The sequence below is a fragment of the Wyeomyia smithii genome, chromosome 1 (genome assembly GCF_029784165.1).
Source record: "Wyeomyia smithii strain HCP4-BCI-WySm-NY-G18 chromosome 1, ASM2978416v1, whole genome shotgun sequence".
NCBI lineage: Eukaryota > Metazoa > Arthropoda > Insecta > Diptera > Culicidae > Wyeomyia > Wyeomyia smithii.
Window position 1 is genome coordinate 13,079,611 of NC_073694.1, and position 17,621 is coordinate 13,097,231.

Here is a 17,621-nt window from a genome sequence, read left to right on the forward strand (position 1 = left end):
ATAGTCAAGCCTTGTCAAAACGAAAAATTCGGCCTCTGATTGATCGTTATATGATTGCTTCCCAAGCACGGTCGACAGAATCATAGACCTTGCCATTTGAAATGTGCAATTTGGCTTATAAAAAAGCCTGCTTCACCCGAAGCCGCTCATTATAATTCTAGACTGCAACCAGTCCTCCCTTAGCAGCAGCAGTAGCAGTGCAGTGGATACAGCAGCAGTACCAGCATCGCTAGCAGCGGATAGCGGTCACAGCTCTGGTATGGCAACCAATAGTGCAGCGCGTCTCAGCATCGATAGCAAGGCCAGCTGATACAGGGCAGCGGATACCAATGGCAACGGGGATAGCGCAGCGGTTGCAGTTGGTCTCAGCGTCAATCTTAGTAGGGCCAGCTGATGCAGGGCAGTAGATACAAATGGCAGCGAATAGCGACCACAGCTGCGGCAACGGATATCACCATCGATAGCACCAGGGCCAGCTGATGCAGTGAGGCATTTTAATGAAATGCTGTCTCTGAGTGATAGCGGGCACACTAGTAATGCATCCAATGAAAAGAACGTTCTGAAAACCTAGCGAAATTTTGAGCAGAACGTTCTGGATACCTGGTGAAATTTGGAGCAGATATATATTTGGCTTCATCTCCGTGTATCAGAACGTACTGAATTATCTTTTCCTTCAGTCATGAGCACGACATCCGGAAAGCTTTTATTATCAGCATAAAAATTAATTTTTCACATAACCAAAATTTAAAATCTGATTGATCTGATTGGTCGTTAATATGATTGCTTCCCAAGCACAGTCGACAGAAACATAGACCTTGCAATTTGAATGTGCTGTTTGTCTGTATAAGAGTAAGGATAGGAAATATCGATTAAAATGGCTATCGATAGTTATCAATGATTTCCTACCGCTATCGATAACGATCGATAGCTTTTTCATCCCTATATAAGAGCCTGTTTCAGTCGAAGCCGCTTAGAATAGTTCTAGACAGCGGCAACAGCAGTCCTCCCTTAGCAACAGCAGTAGCAGTGCAGTGGATACCAGGATAGCGGCCACAGCTGTGGCATAGCAATGGATAACGCACTAGTTGCAGCGAATCTCAACATCGATAGCAGCTGGGCCAGCTGTTGCAGGGACAGCGGATATCAATAGCAGCGTTTTTAGCGGCCAAAAAATTAGAATGGCTGCGGATAGCGTAGCAGTTGCAGTGGGTATCAGCATCGATAGCAGCTGATGCAGTGAGGCACTTTAGTGAAATGCAGTTTCTGTGCGATAGCGGGCGTAAATACCGTCAATGAAAAGTTGACTCATTTCGACAACACACCATGCTTTTCACTGTTTATTTCATCACAAAGAATATTTTATTCGCACTGTCAGTGATAACGCCAAGATATGATCGGTATCTTATTCGATATTGAACACCAAATGAAAAAATGACTGATACGCAAGCAGCCGGGTTATTTTTCTTGTAAAAGTATTCTACTTCATCCTTGCGGTCGTGGCTTTGCACACAACCCTCCTGTTATTTTTTTCGATTTTGTCAAAATCGTGTTTATCACTACTCGCCAAATTAATGCTCGGTTATCTCACGCTTTTTTCGTTTTCAACACGTTTTCAAAAAACAAAAATCTAATTCAAGAATAATGTACAACTTCCAGTTGTAGTAAGTGTATTCGAAACATAATTTTCACTTGTGCCTTGTGTCCTAGTGCACTAGTGTTTAATTTGATTAACTTAGTTCAATTGCTCATTTTCCTGGATAGGACGAAAATTGTCATATGAACTGAAAATTATCTATAAACATTATATTCTTTTGAAATTCATCATATTAGAGTGTTTTTCGCATCGTTCCTATGTTGTTTTTCTCGCTAAAAACAGAAAAATGATGTCAATTATGCTATGAACCTTGCGGCTTTACAGTTTCACATAAAAAGCAATAAATTTGCAGGACAGAATCAAATGGACATCGAATATATAATTGCATTGAGGAAAGTTTGTAAAAATGCTACGGAGAGAAACATTATGAACTATTTATTCCATTTAATGTATCTTAACTCATAATAAAAAATTTTGAACAATTAAAGTGCGTTGTTCTACTCAGAATATTATGAATTTCAGTGGTATTCAACAAAACATAATGCAGATTTTTATCGTTTCGCCAAATTCACGCTAAAATTTTTTTTGGCACACATTTTACCCTCATCTAGACTTTAAACCTTTCCAGCCAGTTAAAATTGTCTAATTATATTTTCTGGCATTATCTGTGTGTATTTTAGCTAGCTTGCAAAAAAATTTAACGCTTTTGCGAGCGGCCTTCCGGCAGTTATCCGGGACATTTGCCATGGCGGACGAAAACGAAACACTCGATGGGACGCAGCTGGGGGCCTCGGCCGACACTAGATCCGGCCAGAACACCACGTTTTTGCCCTTATAGTATTTCTTAATGAACGACGTAACTTCCGGCAGGCACTTCGTACTATGAGTTTTCTGGTTCATGGTCAGTCCGGACATCCCCTTCTCGATGAGTGTCAGCCACAGCAGCACCTACTTAAAGAACAAGGTTTGTGAAAACAACTTCACCTGGGAGCTCACTTCCTTCGTGGGGGAACAGGAACACGAAGTGCCCTGCCAGTCGTTGCTACCCAGGGTGAGGTAGATTTCGTCGTTAAGCTGCACTGCCATATCGCAATCGCCAGAAAAATCGGCTTTACCATTCAGCCGCTATCGCCACGTCATAACCTGCAGCTTCGAGACTAGTGGACTTCACTTTCGTTAAAAGTGAACCTACTCTGAACAGAGTTTTTATGATATTACTCATTTATGGGTAGAGTCACCATGTGTCAGAAATTGCGTAGGAATTACCTTCTTCTTAGAAAACCGCTTTGAAATAAAACTGAGTAAAAGTTACTCAGTTTGCTCGTTTTGACTTTTGATCCCTTTAATGAATGAAACTGCCAGAGGATTGTTGCATACAATTATAACAAAATCAAGTTTTTTTTTAAATCTTCGTATTTTGCATATACATATATGTAATAAAAAAAAACCTTATTAAATCATAGCAATACGGTTCACTTTTACCCGGGAACTGTGACTTGAGGTTTTAAATAGTACACATGCCAAAAAATCAATAACCATTCTCATATCTGGAGGAACTCTAATACACCAATAAAAAATACTTTTTTCAAACAACAATACAACACGTTTTTCCAAACAACAACTTATTTTCAGCGAAACGTTTTTAAATGTTTTCAATACCACTCAAAAAAAAAAGAGTAAAGCTGAAAATTATGACAATCTGAGTAACTGTTACTCAGTTCGGTAAACGAAACTTACACAATTTTTGACGTTTTAAAAGACAATGTAAAACTGAGTCAAAGTTGCTCAATTTAAAGTAAAATCAAAGGAGCGTGTGCGGTACTACTTTGACAAGATTTAAATAATCTAATAAAATCAATATCATAAAACCAGGTTTATTACTTCAACAGCACCAGATCTTTTCAAGTTGTTCATTAAGATAATAACGAAAAGATAGCCTCAAGCTGTCAAACGGAAACGAAAGCTCACGATTGACAAAAAAGATAACGATAAAAAACAAACAAAGTTTAGAAAAAGTAATCTTAAAGCTTATCTTTCACAATATAGATTGGCAGTTTCTGATACCGTTTAAATATCGCTATATAAATGGTTCCCGTAACATTCGACGGTCAATCAGTAGAAGTAGACAATAAAATCCGGTAGCAGCCATGCGAGTGTTGGTGCTAATATTCATACTAGCGATTACTGTGGCTAACTGCAGCCGCATAAAATCTGCCAAAACGGGTAAATTCTAGACAGGCCCAACTGTCTGTACGAAATCTAAATTACTCATTTTTGTTTTTAAAAGAATGTGGCGCAAACGCAGAGTTCAATTACTGCGGAAGTGCATGTCCTCGTACCTGCGATAATTATCATGAAGTGATAAATTGTCCCCCCGTTTGCGCAGAAGGATGTTTTTGCATCAAGGGATACATTCTGAATGGCAACGATGAATGTATATTGCCCTACAAGTGTCCCTGAAACCATTCGGGACTGGCGAGACAAACAACCAATTACTTGTATCGTTTCTAGCTAAAATAACAGCCGAAAACGTATTTGCTGAGTAAAAATAACTCTGGACAAACAGAACAGAAAAGAAATCCGTAACATTACGTCTCGACACGCTGCAGGTCCGGTGTGTGTGAATCGGAGCATGGAGTTTCTTCTCGCCTTCTTCTAACGCTGCAATAATTTATTGAACAAACACCCATCAAAACAAGCGAACTTTCGCTTTACCTCCACGCCACTTTGGAAGCGGCTAGGATCGTGTGCAGGTTTCGATCTTTCGCTTGCCTTGGTAGTACGAGAAGTGGTTCGACTCCCGCTCCCTACCTCGTCGTTAGAGTGCCAATCACGTTTTTTTTTTGCTCAACGGGTGATTTAACTCTTTCTCTCGGATGAGCTCTTCAATTTTCGGAACGGACAGTCATGTACTCACCTGTAACTTTTCATCGCTTCCTGCAGCTTCCGCTCGACGATCTGCGTAAAGCCCGGAATCTGGGACAGCTGGAAGTTGATGGTCGGTTTCGCCCTGGCCGTCGTCAGCAACGTCAGTGCTCCGCTCAGCAGAATCAGCAGGAACTTCTTTAGTGTTTTGGATGATCTCCATCGGAGGAGCGGCATTTTGGCGACAATCGACACCACCGAGAAGGTTCGCGAGGTACTTCTTGCGGGGCCCTTTAGCCGCCGTCAGGTTTTCGATTTCTTGATAGGCGCCTGTTTTGAGCGAAAACACAAAAAACGAATGAGAAACTAGTTTATCAATGCCACTCCAAGTGTTATTTTGACACATGTCTTTGTCCATTAATGATTTCGCAGCTTTCATGGCTTGCTGCAGCCAGACTAACGATTGCGTCCAATACCCTGAATAAAGTTTCAAGTTTACGAATTGCGCAGCTACCCACCCCCTCGCAATCGCATCTTCGCATCGCATCGCGCACCCATCTTCATTCACACACGGCCGCCGCCGCCACCACACTCATTCATTCGGATTTGTGCATTAAACTGTTACGCAAACAGTTCCGATGACGACGCTGAAGCCAATTTCAGGTTGATGGCGCGACTACGGTGAATTCCGCTACCTTCCTATTCCGCACGTTGCCTGCACTGGGCCGCGGGATGCCGGTTGCGCAATTAGCTATTCAGGTTTCCAAGCTCGACGGAATTTTGGCTAAATTTGCCATCAATGACGGCTGCTGCTGCTTGCAGCACACACGAGAGTAGGCGTTTGTTCCGCATTTCGTTTCCACAGCGGCTTTGTTGTGGTTTGTTTTGTTTTTACCAATCGAAACTAACCCAAAAAAAATCGTTTGCGCTCAAAAGCTCTACAGTGCTTTTTTTTTAGTTTAAGTGTTTTTTTTAGGATTTATTGAAATGACTATTCATTCGAAATAAGTTACTCGCTGCTAACAAAGAGTATTCGGAAAGCAAATAGCGTTTGAAGGAGCAAGCTTTTTGACTGTGAATCATAATGTTTAAATGTTATAGTTGGTTTCAAATGCTTGGAAAGCTCGAAGTAATTGAAAAAAAATCGACTTCGAGCTGAATTTAAAGTTCCAAATTGCTATTTGTTAGGGATAAAAGGATAAAATAAAATAAGGAAGGATAAATAGGAAGGATAAAATTTTAAAGCAGGAAAAATTCACCCGAAAAAATATATTAAAAAAAATAAGAAATAAACTGAGGAAAAAGTCATATTAAAGTTGTGAATCCGCCCAAGAACTACGGGCATGACTTTTGTTGTTTGTGTTGAGATATGTAACGAAAATCGTTACTCAGACTTACTTCAACTTATCTCTTCTGAAGAAGAGATTTGTGTATCATAGTAGGCCTTGGTGAAACGAAACGCTTAATAACGTCCGCCGTCAGGCCAAGCGCTTGTTCAATACATCAAAAAGCACCCAAATGGGATGAATACAGAGCGCCCAACTTTAAGGGGACAAAGCACTTTTGCCCCCGCATTCTCCCCCCATAAATTTATACGAGGGGCAATGTGTCATTTTTGCCTAACGCTTTTCTGAAATATTGCAGGCAGCATGCACGGATTCCATGAGTATTTCATCCCTGATTTTCTGGATAACCACTCTAAATTTTCCAAGTTGAAGATCTCGCAATCAGCAAGCTTCGACATCATGTGGGACTAGGAATAAACAGTGGTCATCTCCGAAGAGTTATCGAAACCTCGGGGAAACTTTAAAACTTCCGTTATACAAGAAACAGCATGAAAATTGCGCCTTTTTCGATGAAATCCAGATGAAGAGAATAGGACAAACAGTTTCTTATGAGAAAAAATAACTCGTGATCAGCGTGTCGTGAAAGTATCATTTTTGCTCTATCGAATCACTTTTTCTGAGAGGATTTGAAAACACTGTGAACTTTACGCATTTTGTAGGTCTTATATGCTAGATCGATTGCCGAAATACTGTAGACAAATTCAATAGATATTTTCAGATTGATGGCTGTAGTTTTCGCACTGAACGTTGCCTTTTACGCTGGATAGGCTCCCTCACAACTCTAACAACTTGCGATATCCTTGTAGATCGTGGTCGACCGAATTTTCTGTGGTCCTTCGAAAAGAATGTTTTCTTTTATGGTTCTATAAACGAAATCTCGCTCAGCCTCACACGATTTCAGACGTTTCGAAGCCTGTACTCGAAAAAAATACACCATTTTTATAAGTGTGGTAAGAATTGATGAAAAGCTGGGTATAACTAGTTTGGAGTGTATTATTTACATGTGCAAAATTTCATAGCAATCGGTTCAGTGGTTATTGAGATGTCATCAAAATGAGATGGATCGAAAGTCGACTGGGAATCACCCATACAATTCTGTTGATAAAATCGTTCAAGAAGTCCAGAAGACCAAGCGGCGGGCTGGAAGTGGAGGAAAATCGAAGACAGGTAACCCTGTGAAGGTCCGGAATGTGTTGGATTATTTCAAGCGTAATCCGAACCTTTCGATTCGCGTGGTTTGTTCAACAAACCATGAAACGAGGTGGGCTTCGTGTAGTCAAGGTCCGGAAGGCACCGAACCGGCGTGATTACCAAAACACGGCGGCCAACTCCCGCGCAAGGAAGCTGTATCGAGAGTGGTTAATGAAACCGATGTGTGTGGTTATGGATGAAGAAACCTACATCAAGGCAGACGCAAAGCAGATACCTGGGCTGGAGTTCTACGTTGCCGAATCACGGTTTGATGTTCCGGAAAACATAAGCAAGAAGAAAGTAAACTTGTTCTGGTAGTTCAAATGCCAATGCGGTAAACTGAGTAAACCGTACATCATAACGGGTACCATCAATCGTGATATTTAGCAAAGCGGTAAAGCGTCTGTTGCCCGCCCTGCGGTCCCACGAAGGTGAAACATTATTTTGGCCGGACCTAGTATCATGCCACTACGCGCGGTCGGCTTTGGATTGGTACAGGGACAATAACGTTGTTTTTGTACCAAAATCCGCCAACCCCCACGTTTACCGGAGATTCGTCCGGTGGAAAGATTTTGGGCCATAGTAAAGGCCAAAGCTCGAAAATCGTCCAAGATGATTAAGAACGAGTTGGAGTTGAAGAAAGAATGGATGAAAGTGACCAAAAAGGTCGGCTCCACCGTTGCACAAAATGTGTCGCAAATTATCGGGGTATAGCCCTTCTCAACAACGTTTACAAAATTCTCTCCTGTATTCTGTTCCATAGACTGAGGCCGTTGTCGGAGACCTTTGTTGGCGATTACCAATGTGGTTTTCGAGGGGGACGCTCCACTACGGACCAAATGTTTACCCTGCGTCAGATACTCGATAAATTTCGAGAATTTAACCTGCAGGTGCACCATCTGTTCGTTGACTTCAAGGCAGCGTACGATATAGTAAAGAGAAATGAGTTATGACGAATTATGGTCGAACATGGTTTCCCAACAAAACTAGTTAGGCCGATACGTGCCACCCTTGAAGGCTCTACATCATGCGTCAGGATAGCCGGTGAGATATCGGACTCCTTTGTGACGTTAGATGGTTTAAAGCAGGGAGACGGGCTGTCAACCATATTGATCAACATCGCATTGGAGGGTGCTATACGGAGGGCCGGCGTGCGAAGAAGCGGCACCATCATTACGAAGTCTCACATGCTTTTCGGTTTTGCGGACGACATCGACATCATTGGTATCAACCGTAGAGCTGTGGAAGAGGCCTTCGGACCTCTCAGGAGGGAGAGCATTTCTGGGCAAATCTGAAGCGTAAGATATACTCTAACAATTTTGTAGGGAACACTAAGGAAGAATTGATAAAAAAATATAGTTTTCCCTTGAAAAGGCCACCGCAAAGGCCGAAACGTCGGACAATTAGACTAGATTGTCAAGTATTTCTTTCAGAAAGACTAAGAAAGCCAAAAGACAGAACAACCATCACAGAATCATTATCAGTCGTTAATATGAAAATCAATTATCTGTCTTAGGCTTTTTTATCACCAACCGAAGAGAGTCTATTTTTCAATGCAAACGTTACGTTAAAGATTTTGGAAAAAAATAGATGAATGTATAAAATCAAACAATCCTCTAAACTAGTCTAAATTTGCTCATCAATCCAACAAATCTACGCTAGCATTCCACCCAGTGACTCAAAAGCAGGACTTAGTGGTGCCAAAGTGGTGGCTCCGAGAACAGATCCTAAAGACAGAATTGCTGGTAACGGAAAAAAAACGACAGGCGAAGCTGAAGGCTTATGTGCCTCCAAATGCACGCCAAAAATTAAACCAATAGCACAAAATAGCAACTTTTGCCTGTAGAACTCCTATACAATGTTCTAGCCAAATCAGGAATAGTTCATTAAATTAGTTACCTGTTTTTGACGTAGGACTACGTCCTTTTGTAAGTTAGATACCTGAATTTGAAAATCTAGTAATTAAACCAGGGAAAACCAGGGAAAAGTGGTCAGGTTTTGAGCGCTTATTTTTCAGTCATTTAGAATCAGGTTTTTGAGGTTTTGGCATCAATCGATCAGAAATTCTTTTACGGTTAAATTTATGTAACAAAAACAACCTATTGTTTAAGATACACTATTGAAAAATTGGTAAATAACATCGATTGTCTAAATCATACCGAGCAGCCAATCTTCCCAAGCAGAGTCGACACTAACGGATACAACCGATCTGACTTTGTTGTTTCTGTTGTTGTCACTTTCTATTTCCGATGCTTATTTACGTTCCTTATCATTCCATTTTCTTCTTAACTCCTCCTTCTTTCTAACTAACTGACGAAGCCTTGATATAAAAGGTACCATTCGAACATTTCACCCCATCAATTTCATTACTTAACCGTACCGGTGACATGCCGACGCTAGGTGTTAGCAGTTGAAAGGAGGAAAGACAAAAGATGCCGGTCATCTCGTGCCGGTTTCACCCGCAATGCTGGTGGCTGTTAGTAGTACATGGCTACTGCTTTTCTTATTCGAATACCTGCGAAGTGGGGATGCCAATATAAATAAGGTTTCGTTCATATATTTTGTTTATATTTATTAATAATTATTGTTTAAAGCGCTCTAATGTCAGCAAATAAGAATGCACTGTTAGATAAAAAATTTAGAAAAATGCCGTAGTCCTACGTCATGCGGTCGTGTCTTTGATACCACTTGAAACGCACTTGACAGCTGAGATGTGGAAGGTTCTAGAAGAATCCTTTGCAAAAAAAACCGTTTCAAGCCAAACGTTACTATTAGGCACGATTACGTAAGAAGGAAGGAATCTCTATGCGAGCTCATTTTGTTGCGTATGATGATCTTATCCGGCCTTTTAAGACCGCTGGAGTGAAAATGGAAGAAGGTGACTCGGTAGCGCAACTATTCTTAACACGAGAATCTAGAGGAGAACGACACTCAAGCAGCGGTTGTTGGCCGAAGAGAGAAAAACGGCAGACCGCCACTTGGAGTGGTGCGGCGTTCGTCGGAGATATGAAGAGGTAGCAGGAAAAATTATCGACAAGTGCCATCACTATGACAAGGTCGAGCGCATACAGAAGAACTGATGTTCGAGGAAACCTTAAGGAAATGCTCTAGCGGCAGTCGATAAGAAGGGAGTCGCGTTCATAGTAAATGGTGACCAGAAAAGTCTGAAACCGAAAAGATCCAGTTCTGTCTATACTCGAGATGCAGTGATCACCTCGTGAAGGATGAAAAATTTTGCAGAATGTTGTACTGCTGCCGTATTTTCGGAAAAAATACTACAAGGTATACAGCTCTAGGGTTGTATGAAATAATGACGTGGGACTACATACTGTAATTGCTGTAATTACAGACATAGTTAATTCGTTTGTTCTGTGATTTACGTATTTAAATTCTCACCCTCCCTTCATTTTTTTCAGAAATATATTCAATTACACTCGAAAGAACTTCATTTACCCCTGGTGATGTTGTGCCAGTACTGTTTTCTTTGTGCAAACAACATTTAACAATTACAACGAAGTTAAAGTTGAAAAAGATTCATTTTTTGCTTCACAAGCTTGTTACATTTGCCAACAATTACATTCACTGTATTACGAAGACAGCTAATATAAGTTTATTATTTTATTAGTAAAGTTTAAAATAAAAAAAAATATCTAACAATGTTGAAATGTAAAAAAAAGGTTCTGGAAAGATATTAGTAAATGGACAAAAAATTAGCATTTTTAGGAACTTACACGTTCGATACTATGTCGGTCATGATTATTTGGTGAATATTGAAGATGAATAATAAACAAAAATAACTTAAAACCGTTGCAAAAATGTTCAATTCTCGTTGAGAATATCACAGGGAATGGTTGGTGTCCATTCACGTCGTCTGTGTTAGGAATGCTCGCATCTGATTGGTTCATTGTTCGTGTAAATTTATCCTTGACACTTTTTATCGATTTTTACCGCTTTGCAATGAAAAAATATTGATAACTAGCGTATTACAAAATTGTTCAATATTTCATCTATTCACTAACATATTGGTTGTTGTTATCCATCATGTGCTGTTATTATCGTTTGAAATCTGACGCAAAATTTGCCAGTTTCATTTCCAATTTTACAGAATGAATACCAGTATAGAAAACAAAGACGTAGTCCCACGTCAAAATTGCTCTCGGTCAAGAAGCTCTCATAACATGGTATTGATGTACTATTTACTGCTCGCGATAACCAGGACCGTGCGGAGTTTAAAAAGGATGATGAACTGATCGGTGTGGCGTACATTCGGGGCAATATGTACTTGCTGAAAAAAACCTTGCCAAAGACACTTTTATCTAATTTATTTTGAATTTTTCGTAATTTTTTTTTCATTTACTCGAAAAAAAAACTCTAATTTTATTGCCATACGACCTTCAAAAGAAATTTGACATATAAAAAATCTTCAAGGATGTAGTGTCATCTAAGCACACTACTTTGTAGAAGACGCAATAAAGATAGCTTCTATACTGACCGAGTTATTGTCAAAAAAACTATAAACTTTCAGTACGTTTTTAATTTTTTTTCTTGTTTCTCATAAACTCTTTTTCGTCCATTGTCTCTTCTTTGCACATTTGCTCATTCGAAGCTCGAGCTTCATCATAGCCCAAACGGTATCAATCGGACATTCATGTCTTTCGGCACACAAACCGGGTAATTAGTGTAAAATTTGCGATCCCAAACACTCTGAAAAGCAAGTGGGCTAAATTTTGTAAATTTCGGTCGAGAATGCAAAAAGTTACGCAGAATGTAAGCGTCCCATTAAAGGATGTGACAATGTTGCTGATCTCCCCCAAACGATGTTTGGATAATTAAAGTTTGTATAATTAAAATACGAAAGTTGTAGGAGAATACTAACGTCACCCCGCTCGTGAACGTCAGTCTTAGAAATAAACTTTTCCGTTCACTACAAAATAATTTCAACCGAACTCATTCACATTCACGAGGTTCAAGGCAATGGCCTGCAATTGCACCCTAATTATGGCATCGTTGACGAAGGCCGCAACGTGACATCGACCGCCGAGCTTTCCAGATGATTGGCCCGTAATAACACACCTGCCGGCATGATGTCTCAGTCTGTTACATCAAAGGTTCGCGGTGACTAATAGCCCCGCAATTAACCTGAAATTCCCGATCTCTACGCACTTCACTCTAAGTACACACCACTCTATCGCCGGAGATCCGTCTCACCACAGTCGCACAGTATTGTTCTAGCGATGGCAGAGCGAAATGCGTTCATTGTTTGCCGACCGAGCGAAGGCGGGGAATCTCCCCGCAGACGCTAACGCACGTCATAGGTATGACCTTTCACGTGACGATATCTAAATCGTTTTTCCGCTTGTATGCGCCTGCTGCGATCGCTGTTGTGAGAGGTGCAATTTTCTCCATCCAAACGCAAATGAAAAAAAGATCTCGAATGCAAGGGCTTCATGCCGCCTGTCCATCATTTCTCTGATCAGTCGATGCTATAATATATGCAAAAAAGAAAAACGTGAGCACCGCTTTGCGCCCGATGTCGTATCTGGTTCGCTTTTTGCGGAGAACTGGTTTGGTGAAAGTTTGTTTTCCTTTTCTTGCACCACTACAGCTGCTGTCCCGAGCTAATATAATAGCTGTACAATCAAATGAGTCAATTTAAAAAAAAATCGTTAATCAACTGTACGGAGGGAACCTATCGATTTCCGATTTATGGCTCCCGCCATTCAAGGATTCATCTTTTATTCAAAACACTGACATCCAACAGCACGCTCGAACGCTCGAACGCTCGCTCACTCACTCACTCGCGCTTGCATTCGCCATCCCCCCACAAAGGAAAGTGTTAAATTTTTCAAATCAACCGAATCCGCACCGAGAAGCAATAACAAAGCGACGAACCTCTCTTTCACTTGGAGTCAAACTGGTGACTTCTCCCATAAATCACTGCGGGTTCCGGCGCGTGATGCGTTTTTCTTATTCTTCTTTTTCCTTTCTACCGATCGAAATGCAAAAACAAACAAAATTTGCGAACTTGGTTTTTCGGTTCTGGTCTCGATCGTACGCGCGCGTGGAAATTTCGCGATGCGTCCCGCACTAAAGCTTCGCTTCGACTGAGCGAAGAGGATTGGGTTTTTCTGCTTTACCGCTGCTCGGTTGCTTCGATTCGGTCTGGTGCTGGTTGGTAGGCCGTAGGCCTATAGTCAAGTCAACCACACGACGACCGTTTCTATACGAAAGCTTTGCTCGGTGGAGGGGTAGGCAGCCGGAGTAGGCCGTCCGGTCTGTCGTCTTCGATTGGGTGGCACGTGTGATGTTTGCGGTTGCTTATCACCCACCCGGGGGTGGGAAGGGGAGAAATGTTGCGCCCGCAGGGTTGTCAGCTGGAGATCCATTAACCACCGGTGGTCACCTTATTAATACTGGGCACGGGTGGCTTTTCTATACATAATTACATTCGTTGTGAATAGTCATTACTAAATAGTCGCGAGGTAGTAATTGATTGAGACTCTTTATAAGTACATTAGGTCCATGATTAGAAGATATTGAATAGCCACTCTTGTTAAAAGATCGATAAGTCTGCTTCTATTGAATGTTTTATCACTTTTGGCAATTTTAGACTTGGTTTAAATCAGGTCGAAAGTTTGGTAATGAACATTATTTTTTTCAACGAGTTACGGTTACGAAATTGCAAATTTTTCTCACAAATTTTCACGAAATCATCGAAGATTTTTTTTAGTAAGTATCAAATATGTCGACTGAGTTGCCCTACTAAAATTAAAAGTCTAATTTCTTCATCAACTATCCGGAACCAATCTAGTGTGAATAACTGTCATCCATACAATGCCTATGGAAAGTTCAATTATTATCCAATGGCCAGCTGTTGGTCAGTACATCGATTAAATCGATCGTCGTCGATTTGAGCGCAACCTTGCTTGAATGAGTTCTGACGAACAAAGGTCGCCGTAACATTCTGTTGCTATCGTTTATTCAACACGCCAAACAACGTTCCATTTAGCTTAGTTATACAATGCAGCACTCCGTTTTTTTTTTCTAGTGCTCATCTGCAAAACTTTTGCGCAAACACAAACCCGATTCACCCATCAGCACCATAGTTGGCGTGTTCCTCCCCTTTCATTCAAATTAGCTAATAAAGCACGGACAGCACGCGGCTAGCCGCGAAAGGAAAGTTAGCTGCCATAAGCCTCATAGTAGGCATTGATGCTTACCAAGACACCATCTGAATAGCTGATAAGCTTGTTCGGCCATAAAAATATTAACGATCGCACAAGTGCTTGTGCATTGCGCCGACAGAATTTTTAAAGGGCGCCATAAATAAATTAGCAAAAATCGTTTTGAACATTCGGATTAACTTCTAGAGATATCCAATTAATGAGTAATCTTTTTTTTCTGTCTAAATCAGACTCGATAGGCCTTCAATTTGACCACTGGCTGTGACGCGCGTGATGAAACGTGACAAATTGCCGTCACATTCGGCTTCCACCTGCGCGGACATAATTTCATGGCTAATCGACTTGGAGGCACACTACAATTAGCAATCAATATTCGTGACCATGGTAGACACACACGATTATAACGAAATAAAAAAGACTGATTGATTTATAGATCTATCAGATACAGTCGGTCAAATCTAAGAGCAAAAACCAGAATGCACCAGAACAACTTTCATTAAAAATATGTGAACAAACAAGGTTATGCTGCGAAATAATGCATTGAACTCTCCGCTGCCGGACCTGCCTTAGCTTAGTCGAGCCGACTTAGTGTCAATAGTTTCCATGGTCACGCTTGAACGAAAGTGAATCTTTGAGGGGAAGCGGTCCATATCATGGCTTGCTTCGTCGAGCCGGGAACGGTAATCATATTACCGGTTTTTCAATAGGTATGGAACGGAAACTGCAACCTTACGCGGTAACCTACATTTTTTCTCTTACATTGTTGAGCTGCACCCAATAACTCCATGCCACGGCGTCGCTGAGGAAGCTGCATTATTTGCAATAATTTTCAGCATCGGTGATGATGACCATTGGCGGAATCGTTGAATGAGGGAGGATGTGAAGCAAAAAATCGGACCACCTAAGATAAGACGACGCTTCACGCTTGACGCTTCATGAAATGGTTGGTAAACGGCTGGGCAGTGCGTACCAGCAGTACACCCGTACTAGTTGGCATAAAATAGACCCCAGTGTGGTCCAAAGCATAATGCCCAGCAACTCCTATCCCTACCTCCACGTGGTACCGACTGGGATACGAGCAACCAAGGGAAGATCGGTGAACCGGTGGGAGCTTGGTCGTATGCTGACAGGGAAGGGGGAGCTGCTCTCCTAGGAGGGCAGCTTGTCCGAGCGTCTGTTCCCCATGTTAGGGGCGGCTCAAACAGCGTCTGATCCGGAGCGGACGGCTGAATTATGAAATGCGGCGTCTCGCCAGCTGCACCCAAGACGGCAGCCCCGTCGCGAGACTAGGCATCCGCAGCTCTAGTAAGGCAGCATGCCGAAACATTAAAATACTACAAACAATCAAGAATTGAATACGGACCGGAACAATTGGCAACGACCTAGGCGACGAAATAAGGACGACGATTGGAAGCTCGGTACATGGAACTGTAGATCGCTGAACGCCCCGGGTGGCGACCGGATTCTGCTGGATCAGCTAGAACCCCGCCACTTCGACATCGATGCGCTCCAGGAGCTTTGCCGGAAAGGAGAGAAGGTACGGAGGATTTGTGGCCGCAAGGCACAGTACTACCAGAGCGGCGGCACAACAATGAGCTGGGTACCGGCTTTATAGTGCTGGGCAGGGTTCAGAGTCGTGTGATCAAGTGGCAGGCGATCAGCGACACGTTGTGTTTGTTGAGAATAAAAGGCCGGTTCTACAACTACACTATCCTCAATGTGCACTGCCCTCACGAAGGAAGACCCGATGTAGAGAAAGAAGAGTTCTACGCACAGCTGGAGCAACTCTACGATAGCTGCTCGCGTAGAGACATCAAGATCGTCATCGGGGACATGAACGCGCAGATCGGTAGGGAAGAAATGTACAAGCCGGTGATCGGCCAACATAGCCTGCACACCGTGACGAACGACAACGGCCAGCGATGCGTCAACTTCGCAGCTTCCCGAGGACTGGCAGTCCGAAGTACCTTCTTTCCCCGTAAGGACATCCACAAAACCACCTGGAGATCACCTGACCAACGTATATCAAATCAAATTGACCATGTTCTCATCGACGGCCGGTTCTTCTCTGACATTACAAACGTACGTACCTATCGCGGTGCGGATATTGGCTCGGACCACTACCTAGTTGCGGTATCATTGCGCTCAAAACTGTCGACCGTGTATCACGCGCGACATCGCCGAACCCCGCGGCTCAACATTAAGCAGCTCCGGAACTCCCAGGCTGCGGAGGAATACGCGCAACAGCTTGAAGCGGTGCTACCCACAGCGGAGGGGCTGGGCGCATTGCCTCTCGAAGACGGCTGGTGCAGCATTCGCACAGCTATCGTGGAGACCGCAACGGCGACACTAGGAGTGGAAGCACCGAGTGGCAGAAACGACTGGTATGACGGGGAGTGCGAGGCAGCGGTGAATGAGAAGAACCGGACCTGGGCGATATACCTGGGCAGGTCAACGAGAGAGAACAAGGCCAATTACAAACGGGCACGGAACAACATGACCACGGTTCTCAGACGAAAGAAGCGCCAGCAAGAGGATCGTGAGCATGATGAGCTGGAGCAGCTATACCGTGCCAGTGAAACGCGGAAATTCTATAAGAAGGTAAACCAGTCCCGCAGAGGCTATGTGCCGCAAGTCGACATGTGCAACGACGCGGATGGGAACCTTCTCACGGATGCCAGCGAGGTGGTCGACAGGTGGAAGGAGTACTTCGATGGACACCTGAATGGCGAAACAGCAAACAGAAGCGGAGCAGGAACTAACCTACGAGCACCAGCAGCGGATGACCGAGTACCAGCTCCCGATATTCACGAAGTTCTTTGTGAGATCGGGAAGCTGAAAAACAATAAAGCCGCAGGCAAAGACGGACTGCCGAGCGAGCTCTTGAAACATGGAAGAGAGGCGCTGGCTAGAGTGCTGCACTGGGTCATTTACAGGATTTGGGAGGAGGAAAAACTGCCAGACGAGTGGATGGAGGGAGTTATCTGTCCCATCTACAAGAAGGGCGACAAGCTGGAGTACCGCAACTACCGCGGCATCTCGCTTATCAATGCCGCCTACAAAATACTCTCACAGATCCTGTTCCGCCGTCTATCACCTTTAACCAGGAGGTTCGTTGGCCAGTACCAAGCGGGTTTCATGGGAGCCCGTGCCACCACGGACCATATCTTCTCAATCCGACAGATCTTACAGAAATGTCGCGAGTACAACGTGCCCACACATCACATCTTCATTGACTTCACGGCGGCCTATGATACAGTCGATCGAGAACAGCTATGGCAGATCATGCACGACAACGGATTTCCGGATAAACTGACTCGATTGATCAGAGCTACCATGGCGCAAGTGATGTGCTTCGTGCGTGTTTCGGGGATACTCTCGAGCCCCTTTGAATCGCGCAGAGGGTTGAGACAAGGTGATGGACTTTCCTGATTGCTGTTT

General features: G+C 42.9%; 1 protein-coding gene across 1 annotated transcript in view; it reads right to left on the reverse strand.

Annotated features, from left to right (window-relative positions):
- The window catches only part of LOC129717604 (uncharacterized), a 28,807-nt gene extending 15,685 nt beyond the window's left edge, over positions 1-13,122 (reverse strand). Inside the window, exons 1-2 of the mRNA XM_055667622.1 lie at positions 12,889-13,122; positions 4,512-4,789 (exon numbers count right to left, since the gene is read on the reverse strand). Coding sequence (XP_055523597.1) covers positions 4,512-4,696 — 185 coding nt within the window. The 5' untranslated portion in view covers positions 4,697-4,789; positions 12,889-13,122. The remainder of the gene's footprint in view (positions 1-4,511; positions 4,790-12,888) is intronic.
- Positions 13,123-17,621: the final 4,499 nt, after the last annotated feature.